General features: G+C 42.0%; 1 protein-coding gene across 1 annotated transcript; it reads right to left on the bottom strand.

Moving 5' to 3' along the window:
* Positions 1–15,783: 15,783 nt before the first annotated feature.
* Positions 15,784–19,035, bottom strand: LOC111876917 (uncharacterized). Its single transcript, XM_052767395.1, has 7 exons — positions 18,797–19,035; positions 18,371–18,727; positions 17,620–17,877; positions 17,257–17,531; positions 17,022–17,192; positions 16,816–16,938; positions 15,784–16,596 (listed from the first exon to the last, which is right to left on the bottom strand). The coding sequence occupies exons 1-7, from the start codon at positions 19,007–19,009 to the stop codon at positions 16,572–16,574; spliced, it is 1,422 nt and encodes a 473-aa protein (XP_052623355.1). The 5' UTR covers positions 19,010–19,035; the 3' UTR covers positions 15,784–16,571.
* Between the last annotated feature and the right edge of the window lie 1,361 nt (positions 19,036–20,396).

The raw sequence follows: 20,396 nt of genomic DNA, 5'->3' as shown, positions 1-20,396 counted from the left end.
TATTTGAGAGAGGGCTGCTGCTACTGCTGCTGTGATAGCAGCCTGGACCATTGCCGGATCATAAGTTAGTGGTGGAGGTGGTGGTGGGGTTGCATTGGTACGTGCTGATCTACGAGGAGGCATTGCTCTGTCAAAAGGAAAAATGAGATATTATGAGTTTTGGTGGTTGTGAGTTGAATGATATTGAGTTAACTGCCTTAAATAGATTAAGAATTTGGTTTGATCAACAATGGGTTTTGAGCTTGATTTAGTAACGTTTGAATGGATGCACTTATGAGTTGAACGGAATACACATATTTAAAATCAGAAAAGGGGGGGTATGCCCTATATATATAAAACATATAGTTGTGTTACATCCGAGTTTAGACAAAACTTTTTGACCTTTCTAAAGGTCTCCGATTACAGAAAGTTTTAACGAAAAGAAAATTCTTATCCGAAGTCCTAATTTATAACAAAATTTGAAATCCTGGCAGGCACTATTTGCGACGTAGGTTGCGCTTGGAGCTTGACTCCGCATCTGATTGCTTCGATTCCATTAAGCGCCGATCAAAAGCGGCTTGCTGCTCCCTTAACTCGGCTAGGGCTGCAATTATCTGTGCCTGGAATGCCTCAGACTGGAGTTGAACATTATCTTGTATCTTGTCCAGCCTACGGATATCAGAAGTGTGAACCTGCACTTCCACGTTGATATCCCGGAGTCGGCTTGCTTGTACTCCGGACTGATAGGACTGATTGGCTAACTTACCCACCATTATCGGGAGTGCTCGATCAGCCGAACTGCCACCGCGGACATCGTAGAAGTCCCGACACATGCCGTAGGGAGGGCGTATGCCTTGTTGTTGGCTCCAATGATGTAGGTGACTTCCCCAGACGGGAGTGGGTCCTTGGAAGTTCCTCACATGGACAGGAGGTTGAATGGGTGGTGGATCGATCACTTCAGGCTCTGAGTCAGTACCGGAGTCATCACCCAATTCTATGGGTTCCTCATCCTCTTCTGGATCATCTTCGATCCATCCTCCGTTGCCTTGGTTGGGAAAGTAGGGGTCATTGGGGTGGTGAAATCCAGCCATTTGACTGTACGAGAAATAGGGTCATAAGAATTGAATAAAGTCGGAACATGCAAAACATGTAAATTAGTTTAAATAGCAATTACTCCTATAGCATTTAAATTATTGTGTTTGATTCTAATAACGGTTTGGTAAGTTTTTAAAATTTGTTGTCCACTGCAGACACCCCTCGGCACACGTTAGTCGGCTCTCGGACAAATATAGTTGATCAGGCTATATCCTTCCCAGTTCCGATTACGTGTCCTAAGGCGTACCTGTACTGTACAACTCATTAATAATACTTCTAATATGGTACGATGTGGAACTGTTATTTATTACTAAATGAATGCATGCTTACTTACAAAAACTAAATAGATTTAATTTCAAAAGTATGACTCTTCTCAGAGTGTTTTTGCCCAGTTGAGTTTATAGTTGTATATAAAAAAAAAATGGTTTTGATATACTTAATTCACTATAAACGATGCTCTGATACCAATCTGTCACACCCCCAAACCAGAACGGCGGAATCGTTCGGGGGCGGAGGACGTCATATTCAGTATCATAACAGTTCATAGAAAGGAAAGTACACACCACCATAATATAAATATGTTTGAAAAGTTTACATGATTGTAGGTGTTACATGTTTGCAAAAGAAATCAAATATAAGATGGTGATCCAAAATATGTTACTAACGCCAGTGCGTTAGTCTTCAGAAGTAGTTGCTACCTGGCTAGCGGTTTCCTGTGAATACAAGTTATTTCAAAGAAAAAGTGTCAACATTTAAGTTGGTGAGTTCATAAGTAGTGTTTTGAGAAGATGTATGCCATTCGAAAGTGTTTGCATGTTTTCCAGAAAAACCCTTATTTTCCTATAAAAGTATGAAATGCATATGAATGCTCGTGATGTGAATTGCAACTAATTGTACCGAGAAAATCCCTTATTTTCCTATTAGTTGTTTGGTTTGTATACAGGAAAAACCCTTATTTTCCTGACATAACTGGCAGTCTTTAAGACCGAAAATCGCAAGCAAGCGACGTGCTTGTAAGTCGTGTCATAGTTTTTCATAGTAAAGCTATACGAAAATTGCCCTTATTAAATGAAGAATAGTTTTAATGACTACTTGTTCATAAAAGCATAATACCATAATAATTGTATATCCGATGAGTTTTATAACCATACTAAACATAATATGCCTGTAGCGACGTTCTTCAGGCGTCGTAGCGTTATGACAACTGTCACCCCAAAAGAAGGACTGTAGCTAACAGTCAGGGCGCGGGATCATGACTTCCCGTATAGATCTATACACATTTGACACGTTCTCCGAACGGGAGACTCTGGTTATAGACAGGACTTGCAGCATTATTTTCTAATAAAGAAAGTAACGTTTGAAGATATACACGACTCATGGATTCTCAACTAAGTCTGTAATAAGGTAGTAGTTTGTATGCAAATTTTAACCTCTTTCACAATGTTTGACAAAGCATAAATCATAAGTTCTTTTAAATGCATAAAATGACTTAGTAAAGAATGTTACCCTTGATATGATGTTTTTGTATGTAAACGTATAAATAAAACATATTTCTATTTATAAACATATTATATCCCAAGAGGGTAAAGCTGTGTTGTGAGGGGTTTTGTATCATAATATCTTCACAAGATAGTTAAAACAACAGTATGAAAAGTATATCAAAAGGTTAATGTTTCACACGATTTTAGTCATGTGTTTACTTGTATTCCTCCCCAAAAAGAGTATAAAACATTTAAAATGTATTTAAAGAGTGTTCGAAGGGGATATGAACTCACTTGACAGTTTGAAGATTGTGAGGTGGAAAACCGAGCAGAGTTTCGTCTCGGGAAACTGATTTTTCTTGGGATTCTCGGGAATCTCGGGAGTAGAATCGGCCTTCGGGACTCGAGCCAAAAAGACCAGAGCTTCGGGTTTGAACGGACACGGAAAACGAGGAAATGCTGAGAGAGAGAGAGAAGAGAAATGAACCCTTTCTTTGGAAACCCTCGCATTCTATTTATAGGAAGGCAGGTCTGCCTCGGTACGCGGGGCGTACGCTCGTACGCGCTGCGTACGCGTACGTCATGCATGACCGAAGCCTCGACTGCCTCGGTTCGGATGGGACGGGTTCTTGGGTTCTCGGGTCGGATGGGACGGGTTGCTGGGGAGGTGGGTCGGATGGGACGCCGGGTCGGATGGGACGTCGGGTCGGACGGGTCGGACGGGTCGGACGGGTCGGCTTCCTCGGATATGGCGACGTGGACGATCCGAGGCCAATCCTCTCGGTTACGCGGGGCGTACAGGAGTACGCAGCGCGTACTTCGGAGAAGGACGCTGACTCCTCTTCGGATAATATCCGAATTTTGAATTAAATAAATAATTAATTTATTTAATAAACTTCAAAAATCCATATCTTCTTCATACGAACTCCGTTTTCGATTGTCTTTATATCCACGCGTAGGTGAGACTACGATCTACAACTTTCGTTTAGACTCCGTTGGCAAATTCCAAAATTATTTTTATTTATTTATTTTATAACTAATCGTTTTTAAGGAATTTCTTTGAAAAATCATAACTTCCTCATGCGAAGTCAGATTTGGACGTTCTTTTTGTGTACGCTCACGGTTTAATGTTATCTATGACTTTCATTTAGATACCTAAGGCTAAATGTTATCGTATTAAAACTTTGCATTTTTCGTTTGATCGGTGTTGTCGGTTTTGACAGAAATCTTAGAATGGTCATAGCTTCTTCGCCATAACTCAGATTTTAGTGTTCTTTATTTATTTGGAATCTTTAAGACGATATCTACTACATAGCGTACTCCAAATCAGAGCTTTTGAATAATTCATTTATCGATGATATTCCCATTACATTCAAAAGGGGTTACAAGACTCGGTTTATAATGCCCGGGATAACGGGTTGTTACAGAAGGCCTGAGCAGTAAGCAACTTGTGAGACCTTGAGACAAAAATTGTGTGAGCCGCCGATCCTGACCCTGCCGGGGGGTGTTGAGGATTTTATGGTTTATTGTGATGTGTCAATCACAGGTTTGAGTGCAGTACTGATGCAAAGGGGCCGCGTTATTGCTTACGCTTCGAGGCAGTTGAAGCCTCATGAGGCGAAATATCCTACGCATGATTTATAGTTGGGGGTTGTGGTGTTTGCCCTCAAGATTTTGCGGGATTACCTCTATAGGGTCCGTTGTACTATCTACAAGGATCACATGAGCTTGAGGTATTTGATGGATCAGGTGAATCTGAACATGAGGCAACGTATATGGTTGGATGTGGTGAAGGATTATGATTGTGAGATCCTTTATTATCCGGGGAAGGCCAATATGGTGGCCAATGCTCTTAGCCACAAGGAGGTCAATGCTCCAACCAGAGATGCATTATTGAGGATGACAGTGATTACTCAACTCTTGGATTAGATTTGAGATGGTCGAGTTGAGCCTATGAGCGAAGAGCACCAGAAGAGTAAGTGCATAGTCGAACAGGTTGCTTCCTTCGATGATGATAGTCGGGGGTTATTGACCCTTTTTTCGAGGGTGTGTGTTCTATATTGGCGTGGTGCACAATAGGTTTTGTTGGAAGAGACGCACAAGTATATATTCTCTTTTCATCTCGGAGTGACAAACATGCATATAGATCTTCGTCTTGATTATTGGTGGCCATGTATGAAGAGGGATGTGGCATGGTATGTAGAGAGGTGTTTGGCTTGCAATAAAGTCAAGGCCGAACATCAGCGAGCTCACAGAAAGATATAACCGTTAGACATTCATGTTTGGAAAAGGGAATAGATTATCATGAATTTCATCACGAATTTTTATTGGATAGTGTGTAAAGTGGATTTGTCATTGTGGATCGATAGTCCAAGAGCATGCATTTCGTTCCGATTCAGGAGAGTATCTATGGAGAGAAGTTGGCCGACGTCTACATCAGGGAGGTTGTGGCACGTAATGGGGTATCAATTTCAATGGTTTTAGATAGGGATGTCAGGTTTACTTCCAGGTTTCGGAATAGGTTTCACGAGGAGTTGGGTACTCAACTGCATTTTCCGCACGGCTTTCCATATGCAGACTGATGGCTAAAGTGAGCAGACTATCCAGACTAGGGAGGATATGCTTTGAGCATGTGTATTGGATTTTGGTGGGATTTAGGACATGTATCTCCCTTTGGCGAAGCTTTCGTATAACAACAGTTATCACGCCAGCATTGATCGACCTCATTTTGAGATGCTCTATGGGAGGAAGTGCAAGACCCCAATATGTTAGGGTGAGGTCGGTCAGCGAGTCAAGGGGAGTACTGAAGTGGTACTCAAGACTACCGAGTTGATTCAGCAGGTTTGAGGTAGGCTTCAAACAACACAGAGTCGGCAGAAGAGCTATGCCAACAAGTGGCAATCTGATATAGAGTCCTAGGTTAGGGATATGGTTCTCCTACAAGTTTCACCTTGGAAAGATGTTATCTGATTCAGGAAGAGGGGCAAGTTGCGCCCTAGGTACATTGGTCCTTTCAGGGTTATGGCCCGGGTGTGTCGGGTTGCTTATTTCTTGGATCTTCCTGAGGAGCTTAGTCAGATCCATATCACATTTCACATCTCTCAACTATGGAAATGTTTGGTTGATGATTCCGCGGTGGTTCCTTTGGAGTATATTCAGGTGGATGACCATCTCAATTATATCGAGAGACTGATTGACATCCCTGACAGGAAGACGAAATATCTACGGAAAAAATCGGTGGATCTGGTAAACGTGCAATGGTAGACCGCAAGGGTTCAAAGTGGACGTGGGAGCCCGAGGTCGACATGAGGGATCATTATCCGAAATTATTCGCAGCAATGGAATTTGAGGACGAAGTCTGATTCAAGTAGGGTAGAATTGTAACATTTTCATTTTCAGGTATTTTCCATTATTGCCCTTATCTTAAAAACATTGACATTTGGTCCCTAGCCTAGTATGCTAGGCGTACTGGCTCGATATTCGTATTGCGGAGGCGCCCTCGTACGTGGGTCGTACATGCAGATACGTGGGGTGTACGGCCACCATGGGCAAATCCTCATTTTTAGGGTTTGTGCCCTATTTAAACACCTTAAGTTGCTCCGAGACTCTGTTATGACCAACCTCCACCTCTCCAAACCCTAAGAACGAAACCTTAATTTCCCTTTGAGTGTTTTGAGCTTAGAAGTGAACTTTAAGGGTGTTTTTGGTGATTCTGAAGGAAGATGAACTCTTGGAAGTTACATTGGTGTGGCTAGAGCTTATTGATCCAGAATCATCATCAACTTGGAAAGCTATTTGAGGTATAAAGCTCTTAACTTGATGGTTCATTTTTTTAGATCAAGTTAGGACTTGTTTTTGTGCTTTTTATGGTCCCCTAAGTCCTGCATAAGTGTATGAGCTACCCCAGAAGATAAGGATGATATATCTTAGCATTTTTAAGTCCCTTATTCATAAAAATGCAATGTTGATGAGTTATAGTGGACCATGCATGAGTTAGAGTTCTTATTATGGATTTTATTGAGTATTGGGTACCATTAAGACATGCAACGGAGTAAAGTTGTCAACTTTAGATGTTAAGACATCATTTAGGATCAGATCTGAGAATTTGACATAGAGGCTTAACCAATTAAGCACTTAATGGCAAGTTGGCATTGTTGCGGAGTACACTGGGTGTACCCAGCTCATATGCAGCGTGTACTGGCCAAGGATGGTGACGTAGGGCATAAATCTAAATACGCTGGGCGTACTCAGCAGCCTTGACTTTTGTTGACTTTTGCGATTTGGGCCATATTTGGACTCTTAAGGTTTTGGGCTTTGTTGGGACAATAGTCTTTCTGACTTTGGGCCATTGTTAGACATTGGGCTTTCTTGTATTTAGGCCCATAATGGGCCTTAGGCCTCATTTAGAAATTTCGGCCATATTATGCTTTTGGAGCCATTCGGTTGGGCCTTGGTTATTGGGCCAAGTGAGGACAGGGTAAAATGGTCTTTTACCCTTGGAGTTGGAAAAATGAATGTGTAACACCCCGAGTTTAGAAGTGCAAGTTCAGGGTTCTTAGTGTAAATGAGGAATGCCGACTCGGCGAGTCGAGTCGCGATTTTGGTCACGCGTTAAGTGACCAACTCGGCGAGTGGGAGGCTGGACTCGGTGAGTTGGTGCTGGAATGAGAAAAACCCTAATCTGGAGTTTGTGTTATATATAAAGAACATAATACCCTCTCTTCAGCCTCTTTACATTCCCTTTGAGTCCCAGAAACCCTAATAGCCGTGAGTGAGAGCTTGGAGAGTGTTTGGATCTTTGAGAAGTGAATTTGGTGGAGGAGACTTGAAGAGCAAGAGGCAACCATCAAGGATTTCATGTGGATATAGAACCCACTCCAGTTTGGGACACATTTGTGAGGTATTAAGGTGTTACCTTGACCTTTTCTTCTAGAATCATTCATTTGTGGAGGCTAGGGTTTTCCTTGGTTAAAGGGATTGTTATAGAAGCTAGATCTGAAGCTGAAACTTCATATCTAAACTTCTTTTGAGTCCTAAGTTCCTAAAGTTTTAGTCCTTGGATGATTGGTGAAGCCCCTTTTGTCTAAAACCCAATCCCTAGTGTGTTTTGAGTTTATATCTCCTTGATATCGTGTAACGTTTGCAACTTTACGTGAGGGATGGCCTGAAGAAGGACAAATCTATGGATTTGAGCCCCAACACGGCTTAGAAAGCCACTGCATGGGTTAAGAGCTGGAGATACTCTGTGAGTCGCATGGGTGGACTCGGCGAGTTGGATGAAGATAGGAAGGAACTCGATGAGTTGGAAGAACAACTCGGCGACTCTGTTGAATATTGCCTTGGACTCGGCGAGTCTGTTCGAGGAGTCCTAACCTTTTCTGGTTCAGTCGTGAAGCGGTGAGTGGAAGGATGACTCGGTGAGTTGAGCATAAGGGGATTCAGAGTTTGTTGGACTCGGCGAGTCTTGGGGCGACTCGGCGAGTTGAGTCGTGTTATGGGAATTTTCAGAGCATAGGGACTCGACGAGTCAACGGGGTGACTCGGCGAGTAGAGTCAGTCAGGAAGTTTGACTTTGACTGAGGACTTTGACTTTGACCAAGAGTTGACCAGTTGACATCCAGGGGTATTTTTTTAATTATTGGTATTTATTGAGTTCAGTCTTTTGGTATTGATCAGTGGTGGAGTTCGTATCGAAGGTGGGAGCAGCGTCATCTTATCTTTTCAGTCAGCGGTTGCGAGGTGAGTTATCCTCACTATATAAACAGGGTCAAAGGCACCAAGGTCGGCCCTTTATCGGATGGGAATCCGGGTAGTTGTGTGTTATGTTATTGCTTTGTTATGTTTGCATCCTGGTAGTTAGGATGGTATATGTTAGAGACCTGGTTAGGGTCGGTATCCTGGTTTATCAGATGATGCTATGCTAGTGACCAGTTAGGTTGGAATCCTGGTAGGGATGTGCTATGTATGTGATCTGCTAAGATCGGTTTGATTAGTTGTGAATTGGTATTTGATTATATGTTTATGTGCACATGGTTGTTGGACTGGGGTTGGGTTGAGGCGGGTCTTGCTTTGTGATGTAGGCCAACACACCCAGGGTGGACCGGTTTTCCCGAAGGCCCAACGAGCGGTCCGGATAGACTGAAGGCCCAAGAGGGGGGACCAGACATGCTGAGGCTCGGAGAATGGACCAGGCCAACTGAAGGCCCGGTGCGGGCGGGCCAGTCATACTGTAGACTCAAAGAGTGGATCAGGTGGATTGAAGGCCCGGTGGTGGCGGACCAATCACACTGTAGACTCAATGTATATGGCTAGACTCGGAGGGTGGACCAGGTGGACTGTAGGCCCGGTGCGGCAGACCAGTCACACAGTAGACCCAAAGTGCATGGCTGTTCTGTTATGTGTATGGTATATGTGGTTGGTATTTTGGGGGTATCTCACTAAGCTTTTGGGCTTACAGTTGTTGTTTAATGTTTCAGGTACTTCAGGAGACCGTGGCAAGGCGAAGGCGTGATTGTACCACTCCTCGTGTTCATGTTTTATGATATGGTTCTGGGAATACTCTGATAATAAATGTATTGGAAACCTTTTTGTAATGAATTAATGAAATTGGGTTGTTTTTGAAAAGTTTAAATTGGTTGAAAATTTTTGGATGTAACAAGTTGGTATCAGAGCCTTGGTTTGAGGGAATTGGAGGAACATTCGTGTGAATCCAGTCTCAAATCAAGGAGAGTTTTCAAAAGAGAATTTAAAATGGTTTCCAAAATGAGTAAAGGAGGACGCGGAGGTACGATCAGCCGGAGCCAGTAAGTTAACCCAAAATTACCATACAAGTTATTTGATTATGTGATATGTTAGAACAACATGCTAGTGTTAGGCTAGGGATCTTTAGGGAGTGCATGATAGAGTTGCCTGATTGTGATGCCTGCTAGCCTAGGATCTCCTTTTACGAGATTTTCAGTGTTCCTCTAGGGGAGAGGGTTGATTGCTTGTTATGTATGTTCATCTCTAGGGTGTTGTGGTGATACTTGATATAAATATGGGTAAGTGTGGAAGGTAGTATGGGCCCGTACTACTGAAAGCACAGGACCCATACGCGTATCAAGGAAGTCACAACCCCTAGGGTTGGGTTGGGGGTTGGTTCCCGGGTCGGTGGGAATTATTTGATGTTTTGCGGTGTTTTCAGTATGGTGGTTACGAGGCATGCTAGGAGTGGATCCGGGTCAGGATCGGGAGCAGGAGGGGGCGGTCAGGGTGGATTGGTGCCAACCAAGGTAATCGGTCAGATGATCACGGATGAGTTTAACGCTAGGATTCGTGAGATCCTGCATGATGAGGTTGCTACTATGTTCCGGGTCGAGTGCCGGAGCTGTTTGGGTCGATCAAGACCGCCATGGTCGAGTATTTTGATGAGCGCTATGCAGCTCTTATACTGACGGATGCCGCGAAAACTACAACAGCTGTAGCAGCTGCAGGGGGAGGAGCCGGTAAAGGTTTTCAGTATCGGGACTTCGATAATACGAAGTCCCCTACTTTTGATAGAGTTGAGGATCCGATTGTTGCTATGAGATGGTTTTCAGACGTGGAGGGATGTTTCTTCACGTGTTCATGCCCTGCGGATCAGAGGGTGAGGTGTGCGCTGAACCTATTAAGGCTCGGGGCGAAAGATCGGTGGAGGTTGACTACGGGATCTTATTTGGATGCGCAGCGGGCTGTGGTTTCTTGGGATCAGTTTCGGGAGATGTTCAGCACTCGCTATGTTCCACGGGTTCAGAGAGAGAGAGGTTGGTACAGGAGTTCCTGGAGCTGAAGCAGGATTCAGAGTCGGTGACGGAGATCACCAGGATGTTCACTGAGAGGGCGATGTTTTGCCCGGAGTTTGCTTCGAAGCAGGCCCAGATGTCCTGATATCTTAGTATGCTCAAGAGGGATATCAGGCAGTTTCTGTCTACGCAGATGTGCGATACCTTGTTAGAGTTGCAGGAGGCCGCCAGGCGGCGTGAGTTGGAGCTTGAGCAGCAGCTGAGAGAGTAGAGGCAGGCCCCCATGCAGTCGCAGCCGGTGCCGAAATGGTCCAAGGACGTTGATTCTAGGTTGGGTGATCAGAGCAGCCGCACTTGTGGGAAGTGCGGGAAGGGTCACACCGGAGTTTGTAGGTCCGATGGTGTGTGCCGCAAGTGCGGGATGGAGGGGCATTATGCGATGGATTGTCGTCAGTCAGCCCCAGTTGAAGATATGAGGATTTTTTATTAGTGCCATCAGGTTGGTCACATGAGGGCCAACTGTCCACAACTTACTGTAGGACCAGTGCAGGCTCCAGCACCAGCCACTTTGAGGATTACGGGTGGAGTTCAGGGTGGAGCTAAGCCCCCAAGGGCTCTAGGACGTGCTTTTCAGCTTATAGCATAGGAGGTCAGGGTAGAGTCGGATGCAGCTGCGGGTATGTTTCCTTCTTGATATCTTGTTATCTTATGGTTGTTATGGAGCATTTTATATCTGCTAGTCTTGTTCGCATGATTCATTGTATTGTATTCGTTCGTCCTTTCTTCTGTTATCGTATGATCAAGGGTCTTGGTATTGGGAGTGTTAGTATCTGGGAGTTGTAGGCGGTTAGCATCCAAGGGCTTGATGGTCAGAATTTGGTTGCATGGTCTTGTTGTCGGGAATAGCAATTGTGTTTTGGAAAGTGTTCAGCGGGAAGTCGAACTCCCTTAGAGTTCGTGATGGGCGATGTCGGGACGTGATTTGTGGAGGTTGCTCGTTTCAGAACCAGTTCAAGTATAAGAGAATTTGTCGAGTAGGATTGTTTAAGTGATGTCGGTTGGGTCACCGGTGGTTGGTAGTCAGTGCTCTAAGTGGGGAGAATTGGAAAATTCTCAGGGGGATCGACAGCCCGAGAGGTCAATTAGCTGTTCGGGTTTCAGCAGTGTTCAGTCAGCCAAGAGTGTGGGCTAGTACGAGTATGTGGCAGACGAGTGGGGCGGGATACAGACCAAGGTTGGGCCTAGGGATAGGCCAGGATTTGAGTATAAGGAATGGAGTTAGAGTTTGAAACCCGAAGAGGGCTAGAACATTATGTATGGGAGAGATTCCCGGAAGGAATGGTTTAGGGTGACGTAAGACAGTTTGAGCGATCCAGAAAAACTGAAGGCTGGAAGGCATAACAGTCAGATCAAAGGCTCAGGGAACGGTCCAGCCAGGTTGAAGGCCGGGAGGGCGGTCTAGACATACTGAAGATTCTGAGAGTGGTCTAGATAGGCTGAAGGCCTGGTAAGGCGGTCCAGTCATGGTGAAGACTTTGTATGTGTTAGTGGATCGGTTCGAGGAGAGTGAGAAAAGGCGTCACCAGGGGATGATAATTGATATGGTCTGGCCCCAAGTATTGATCATGTTAGTTGAAAGCAATGCAAGCAGATTCAGAGTTTATGGAAGTTCGAGAATAGCAGTTGCTCTACATGGATAATGTAGAGTGAAGTATAGCTCAGTGGCACATGCAGGTGCAGTAAGGGTTGTTGAGTAGATTTCCTGGAAAAGAAAGGCATGTAGCTCCGGAAGGAGCGTAGGTACTCCAAAAGAGGAGGAAGTGGAGTGAGTGGATTATCAGCAATACTTCAGCTATTGGTAGTAAGTACTGAGATGGTACCAGTGGTATGGGAACACATCCGGGTTGGGTGTCCGTTGAGGTTGCGGAAGGATTTCTGGAAGTGTAGAACCAGAAGAGTTCAGAGGGGATGCAAGGAGGGAGCCCTGGATTTTGCAATATGGTTGTGATCAGTAAGCTATGTATGTAGCGATAATTCATCCTGGGGATGTGTGAAGGTATCGTCAGTGTGCCGGGTTTCAAGCCCAAGGATGTTAGAGCAGGTTCAACATGCGTATGTGACTGCAAGGGAGAGCTCATGGGAGTTGCTCAAGAGCTAAAGAATGTGCCATCCTGTCAGCTCAGAAAGAAACGAGTTGGTTTCGAAAAGGAAAGCGGGGTGAGTCCCAGGAGTGAATTCGATAAAGGATATGCCAGACAAGGAAAGGGGGTAGCAATTTGGTACCGGGTCAGGACCCGGTGGTCCGGGGTAATGTCTAGCTTTGTAAGGGTTAAGTGATTGTTGTGATTTGGAGTGATGAAAGTATCATCGGGTGATCATTTGTTTATGAGGGTTGTTATCAGAGAAAGAAGTCGGTGGCTGGGTTGAATCAGTTGTCGAAACTCTGGGAGAGAAGAGTTGGACTTTATAGAGGCGATCGGAGGAACCTGGTTTGGTCGATACCAGGAAGAGCGTTGTGGGAGTATTATCGGGAATTGTGTGCTGCAGCAGGCTTCGACAACGAAGCCTAATTTAAGTGGGGGAGAATTATAACACCCCGAGTTCAGAAGTGCAAGCTCAGGGTTCTTAGTGTAAATGAGGAATGCTGACTCGGCGAGTCGATGGATAGACTCGGCCAGTCGAGTCGCGATTCTGGTCACGCGTTAAGTGACCAACTCGGCGAGTCGGAGGTTGGACTCGGCGAGTTGGTGCTGGAATGAGAAAAACCCTACCTGGAGTTTGTGTTATATATAATGAACATAATACCCTCTCTCCAGCCTCTTTGCATTCCCTTTGAGTCCCAGAAAACCTAATAGCCGTGAGTGAGAGCTTGGAGAGTGTTTGGAGCTTTGAGAAGTGAATTTGGTGGAGGAGACTTGAAGAGCAAGAGGCAACCATCAAGGATTTCATGTGGATCCAGAACCCACTCCAGTTTGGGACACATTTGTGAGGTATTAAGTTGTTACCTTGACCTTTTCTTCTAGAATCATTCATTTGTGGAGGCTAGGGTTTTCCTTGGTTAAGGGGATTGTTATAGAAGCTAGATCTGAAGTTGAAACTTCAGATCTGAACCTCTTTTGAGTCCTAAGTTCCTAAAATTTCAGTCCTTGGATGATTGGTGAAGCCCCTTTTGTGTAAAACCCAAGCCCTAGTGTGTTTTGAGTTTATATCTCCTTGATATCGCGTAAAGTTTTCAACTTTACGTGAGGGATGGCTTGAAGAAGGATAGATCTATGGATTTGAGCCCCAGCATGACTTAGAAAGCCATTGCATGGGTTAAGAGCTGGAGATACTCGGCGAGTCGCATGGGTGGACTCGGTGAGTTGGATGAAGATAGGCAGGAACTCGAAGAGTTGGAAGAACAACTCAGAAAGTCTGTTGAATGTTGCCTTGGACTCGGCAAGTCTGTTCTTGGACTCGACGAGTCTTGTCGAGGAGTCCTAACCTTTTCTGGTTAAGTCGTGAATCGGTGAGTCGAAGGATGACTCGGTGAGTTGAGCATGAAGGGACTCAGAGTTCGTTGGACGCAGCCAGTCTTGGGGCGACTCGGCGAGTTGAGTCGCGTTATGGGAATTTTCAAAGCATAAGGACTCGACGAGTCAACGGGGTGACTCGGCGAGTAGAGTCAGTCAGGAAGTTTGACTTTGACTGAGGACTTTGACTTTGACCAAGAGTTGACCAGTTGACTTCTAGGGGTATTTTGGTAATTATTGGTATTTATTGACTTCAGTCTTTTGGTATTGATCTGTGGTAGAATTCGTGTCGAAGATGGGAGCAGCGTGATTATCTTTTCAGTCAGTAGTTGCGAGGTGAGTTATCCTCACTATATCAACAAGGTCTAAGGCACCAAGGTCGGCCCTTTATCGGATGGGAATCCGGGTAGTTGTGTGTTATGTTATTGCTTTGTTATGTTTGCATCCTGGTAGTTAGGATGGTATATGTTAGAGACCTGGTTAGGGTCGGTATCCTGGTTTATAGGATGATGTTATGCTAGTGACCGGTTAGGTCGGACTCCTGGTAGGGATGTTCTATGTATGTGATCTGGTAAGATCGGTTTGATTAGTTGCGAATTGGTATTTGATTATACGTTTATGTGCACATGGTTGTTGGACTGGGGTTGGGTTGAGGCGGGTCTTGCTTTGTGCTGTAGGCCAACACACCCAGGGCAGACCGGTTATCCCGAAGGCCCAGCGAGCAGTCCGGATAGACTGAAGGCCGAAGAGGGCGGACCAGACGTGCCAAGGCTCGGACAGTGGACCACGTCGACTGAAGTCCCGTTGCGGGTGGACCAATCATACTGTAGACTCAAAGAGTGGACCAGGTGGATTGAAGGCCCGGTGCGGGCGGACCAATCACAATGTAGACTCAATGTATATGGCTAGACTCGGAGGGTGGACCAGGTGGACTGTAGGCCCGGTGCGGCGGACCAGTCACATAGCAGACCCAAAGTGCATGGCTGTTTTGTTATGTGGTTGGTATATGCGGTTGGTATTTTGGGGGTATCTCACTAAGCTTTCGGGCTTACAGTTGTGGTTGAATGTTTCAGGTACTTCAAGAGACCGTTGCAAGGCGAATGCGTGATCGTACCGTTCCTCATGTTCTTGTTTTATGATATGGTTCTGGGAATACTCTGATAATAAATGTATTGGAAACCTTTTTGTAATGAATTAATGAAATTGGGTTGTTTTTGAAAAGTTTAAATTGGTTGAAAATTTTTGGATGTAACAGAATGAGATTCCTAGTTATGGTTTATGGCCCAATTATTTATTACGGTTTAATTTGATTGATTAGCACAAGGATTTTTCTGAATCAGTAGTCAGAGCATTTATCTGATTTTCAGCAGTTTGAGGTCAATCTCCTCACTATGATTAACGGGTGGAAGGCACCAATGTCGGCCTATGATTTATTGTGTTTAGGATTCTAGTTGTTTGTGTGACTCTTCTATGTCTAGTATGTGATATGTATATCGAGTAAGGTCCAATGACAGGCGATTTTTGATGGGTGTATTGTATGCTATTTATCTTACTAATTTTTGCATGTGTTTATGTGTATATATGAATGTCGGGCGGGGCCCAATGCTAGGCGAGGCCTGATAAATGTGATGGGCGGGGTCCATTTAATGTTCTGACAGACCTGTTCCCAGCAGGGCCCGATGGTTGTTGGGCATGCACCACTACAAAAAGCGCTAAAAGACCCGGTTAAATAGCTTAAAGAAGCCGGTTTTGCAACCGGGTTTGATGCTAGCGAGTCCTATGTGAAATCTGGAATAGGACCCGGTTCTAAACCGGGTCTTTTTATTACAAATAGAGCCCGGTTTGCTTTTACATAACCGGGTCATATAACACTCCCTGTGCTAACTATGTAGGAATATTAGAACCGGTTTTCTCCAATATAACCGGGGCATATGAAAACAAAATATATACCGGTTCATACAAACAACCGGGTCATAATAGACTTTTACCCTTTTTTACACAATAGGTTTAGAACCTGGTTTCTAAATAAGCAACCGGTTCCTTTTAACACTCTTATATATTTTTAATATCATTTTATAAAAATAACAGTACAATACTTATAAACTATCAATTTATAACACATACTGTAAAAATAAACAATGTTTTTATGTGGAAATGTTAAATAAACCATAATAGTCATTGATTAAAATATAATCAAACAAAGACAATTGTCTAAGTAGCAAAAGAAATCATGGATTTGGTAATTTCATACATCATACAACTTGCATGAAAAATTACAAATAAAAAAAGAAAAAAAAAACATTTGTCATGACTTGGCATAGGGATTGTCCAAAAAATCAATTGTAGTGAGTTTCTTCTAAATTCCCTGAAAAATAAACAAATGAAAGTAAAAATGTAAGAACTCCAACAAAAATAATTAAACCAAAATTAGGAAGTTTTGGAATTCATTAACTAACCATATATGTTTTTTATAGGACCACATCATTCATAAAGTTATTCAAAAACTCTCTAGACCAGATAGCAACAGTTGCAACCAACATCTTTTCTTCAAAGGGACTTTTGTCATCCCAAATGCTACCGGACTATATTAAATGTAAAATTAAACATATTCATTAACAAACCAAATATTTTGTTGCAATAAAAAAAATCAACAAATATTAAAAAAGTACTTACTTTACTTGGAAATCCATGTTGTCTTGTCGTCAAGAAATCAAACATCCAGCGCATAACATAATGTCCGCTCTCTAAACCACCAAGTTGTTGGTTGCACTAAAAATTGTAGCAAAAAGTAAACACTAATCACACAAATGAAACTACAACTATTTGTTTTGGTATATAACAAGATGAATTACCTCAGCAAAAATCCAGCCAATTGGAGTTGAAGTGTTTTTTTCATACCTCATGAAAGCCCTTAAAAGAAATAAACAAGTGTTGTGTTCAAAATAATAAAAAGATTTATATATTGCTTTGACGTAAGTAATTTCTTACATGTCCACATGTTTTTTGAGCAGGTAATGGTAGTCGGCAGACTTTTCAATACGATCCTTAAGAGAATCCAAAATATAGACAACACGATTGCGAAAGGAAATCACCAAGAGCACCCAATGCTTACTAGAAATGTTTAAACATTTAGTATAAATAATAAGGAAAAAAAACAAAAAAAAAATAATAATAAAGATAAGAAATTATTGTACTTTTGCAAATATGGTGCAATGAGAAACAATTTTCCGTGGTGCAAACGAATGGAATCAACAAGATAACTAACGACACCCTCTGGGTTTTTCTGGCATGCCTCTCCTAGAATATTATAAGGGTTCAAGAAAGCACATTTGTTCATACGTGTCCGAACCATTGAATGAAGAATCCTACAAACAAGAAAACAAAAAATGTTATGGTCAACTAATAATAGCAAAATTTTTATGTACTTACAATTGCCAAGCAGTTATGATGGAAGCATCAATTGTTTGTTTTCTCAGCAGTCGAAAATATTCTTCACATGTAACCGAAAAATCATATGTCCCGACTTCCAAAATCCCAGAATCGGCTACAATGTTAACCACTTGGTTGGTCTTCAAGCAATCACGAAGATATTCAATCGGCCTCGCCTTGCTGGATGTTTGGTTGGGTATATTCTTTTTTGTACCAGCCCTTGAAATTGTTGGCACCAAACTTGTGGTTGGGATTTGTTTCTTCGCTCTTTGTTCCTACATTTTAATTCATTTAACGATCAAATACAATTATAATTTGTTGTTTACATAGTAGCTTAAAAAGTAAAGGATAATGCATATATACGTTTGCAGGAATAATTGCAATCCGGGGCCATTGAATTACAGTGCCAACCGCCCCTTGTAGGTTAGCAACTTCTTTTGTCATCACAGGAACAGGAAAATTTTCATATCTACTATCGATGTCGTCTATCAGAACCTTCAGGTGATTTTCTCTTAAAGGCAATGTGTGTATTAACCCATTCCCATATGGAAAGACCAATCCCTTGGCACATTTTTGGTCCAACTCCCCATAGGGTAACACCAATTCACAAGGGGTAGGCATCTGTACACATAGTAAAACAATAATAAAAATAAAAGCTCTCTGAAGGATAATAAACAAAAAAAGTGCATAATAATATAATAACTATATTTAAATTTTTAACCATTTTAAGTATATCTATTATTGTTCAAAACCTTCTAACAAAACATTTTAATTAAATAAATAAAGTCTTTTGTCTAAAACATAATTCTTACAATGTTGCATTTTCTATCACAAATATTATATTAAAATAATTTGTGCAATTATAAGAATATACAAAGAAATACATTACCACTTCTAATGATATGGAATAAAAAAATATTTAACATCCAAGAAAAAAATATTAGTTAAATCAGTTAAACAAGTATACTATCACTAAAAAAAACAATTAGATAAACATTAGTATTCAGTTTTGTTGCTCATCCCTAGTCCTAAGCATAATTTCTCTACAAACAGGTTAACAGGTTTAGTTTTTATTGTTTCTAGATGTTACCGGAAAACAAATACACTCAATTACCTTTATCGCATCCAAAGCATCTAATGTTGGAGTCGAGCCACAATTATTTTGTTGAACCCCTAAGCTTACATCATCTGGGGCATGGTTCCTAGACCCCTGTTGTAAGTCAAAGTGTGCTTGTAGCTTTGCCAATTGGGAGCCCATCAGATCTATCGTTGTCTGCAGTTTAACAATAGTTTCGTTTTCATGTTTTTTCCTCTTTTTTTTATCAGTCCCTTGCATCCCTTTTCTCAATCCAACATCATGACCAACAGCCCTGGTACGGCCCGGGTGCTCCGGTCCTATTACCTTTGTCAACAAGTCCTCTCCTGGACTGAGCTCCAAATCTCCTTCAGAGATTTGAGTCTGGACATCGACCTGTTAACAAAATCAGCAAACCAGTGAAAGTAATTACTTGAATATAAATGAATAAAAGAATTTACTTACAAGCTTGTCCACTATGGGTTGTATGGTAGGCGGTATTATGTTCAACCCCAACTCATTTTTAGATCTTCTACCCAAAACATAATGCAGTGAACGCTCGCTTTTTATCTGATACAATTGAGGTGTCAATTGACCAGATGCCATCTCTTGTTCCCACTCAGCTTTCTTGCCCCTATAACCAAGTGGTCCTACACGAGCAGGATTCTTATTATGCATCGAACTCGCCCTCGCTTTCTCACTTATCTCCTGCAAATGAAATTAATTAACACAGTTAAAAAATGCAACACAATAAGTAATATAATTACGTGCAATTAAAGTCCAACACACTTGGAACTCCTCTGATGATATTCTCTGTCTAAAGCTCTGCAATGTACTTCTTTCCAAATATGAGTAGGTCTCAAGTGGATCTCTTTGGTTATCACATTTCTTTTTAAGCCTTTTCTTGAAGGCTCTCCACTGGCTGTTGCATGTTTTAAGCACATCTTTTTTACGGTTGTCATTCGGAATATTCCAACGTTTCTGTTTTTGTTTTAGAATAAGGATACTAAGTATTAATAACACATCTTGATTAGATGAAAGTACATGTAATGGGTCTTATGTAGATAACAAACCTTAATCGCCAACCATAGCATATCTTTTTGAGCAATTGGCACTTTCTTCCAACTCGTATATTCAACAGAAATCATCGACCTCGTAATAACACCACACTCATTAGCAAACTTACTTTGTTTCTTCCCAACATGCTGACCAATATTATTGAAATCAACTTCTTGTGGCTCTTTATGGTCGACTAGTCTTGTGGCTGTTCTTTTTTTCCTCATTTGTGGTTGTGGCTGTGGTTGTAGTTCTGGTTCTTGTTGTGGCTGTGGTTGTGGTTCTACTTCTTGTTGTGGCTGATCATTCATCATGTTTATTCTGGAGGAAATATATACAACATAATATGAGACATCATAAATGTTACACTTCATGTGTTGTTACAGTAACTGCTTTTTAGATAAGTGTCAAATTTTCAATTGTTCACATGGTCAAATAAAATTTAGTTCTTGATTGTAAATATAAGAAAAATATTGTGTTTTGATCACTAGGGTCAAATAAAAATGAAGGAAACAGCTTTGAAAAGCTCTGAAAGTTCATTTCATGAGAAAGAGAAAGATCTTCAACATAAAATAAAAGAATTGGAAACAAGATTAGAGGATCTTGATCAGAGCATTGTGATTTCACAGGTAAATAATCTTATCATTTAAAACAATAAAGATTGGATTTTTATATTTAAATGTTAATATATTATATTGGAACACAGGCTTCAAGGGCTGAGGAAATTGCGTTATTAAAGAAATTAAACTAATCCATGGAAGAACTGTTGGAAATGCAAGAAAGATATTCAGAAATAAGTCTGAAATTTGCAGAAGTAGAAGGTGAAAGGCAAAAACTTGTGATGACTTTAAGAAACGTCAAGAACGCAAAGAAATCCCAGCGATAATCAAATGTTGTGATGTGGGTTGTAAGCTAGAAAACACTCAAATATTGTTATTCTTGATCAAAGAGACCCAATTTGTTTCGATCTAGTCATATATTTACCATTTTCCAACAATAATAATTGCCC

This window comes from Lactuca sativa, chromosome 9 (assembly GCF_002870075.4).
Source record: "Lactuca sativa cultivar Salinas chromosome 9, Lsat_Salinas_v11, whole genome shotgun sequence".
In the NCBI taxonomy this organism is placed as follows: domain Eukaryota; kingdom Viridiplantae; phylum Streptophyta; class Magnoliopsida; order Asterales; family Asteraceae; genus Lactuca; species Lactuca sativa.
This window is presented reverse-complemented; position numbering and strand designations above follow the sequence as displayed.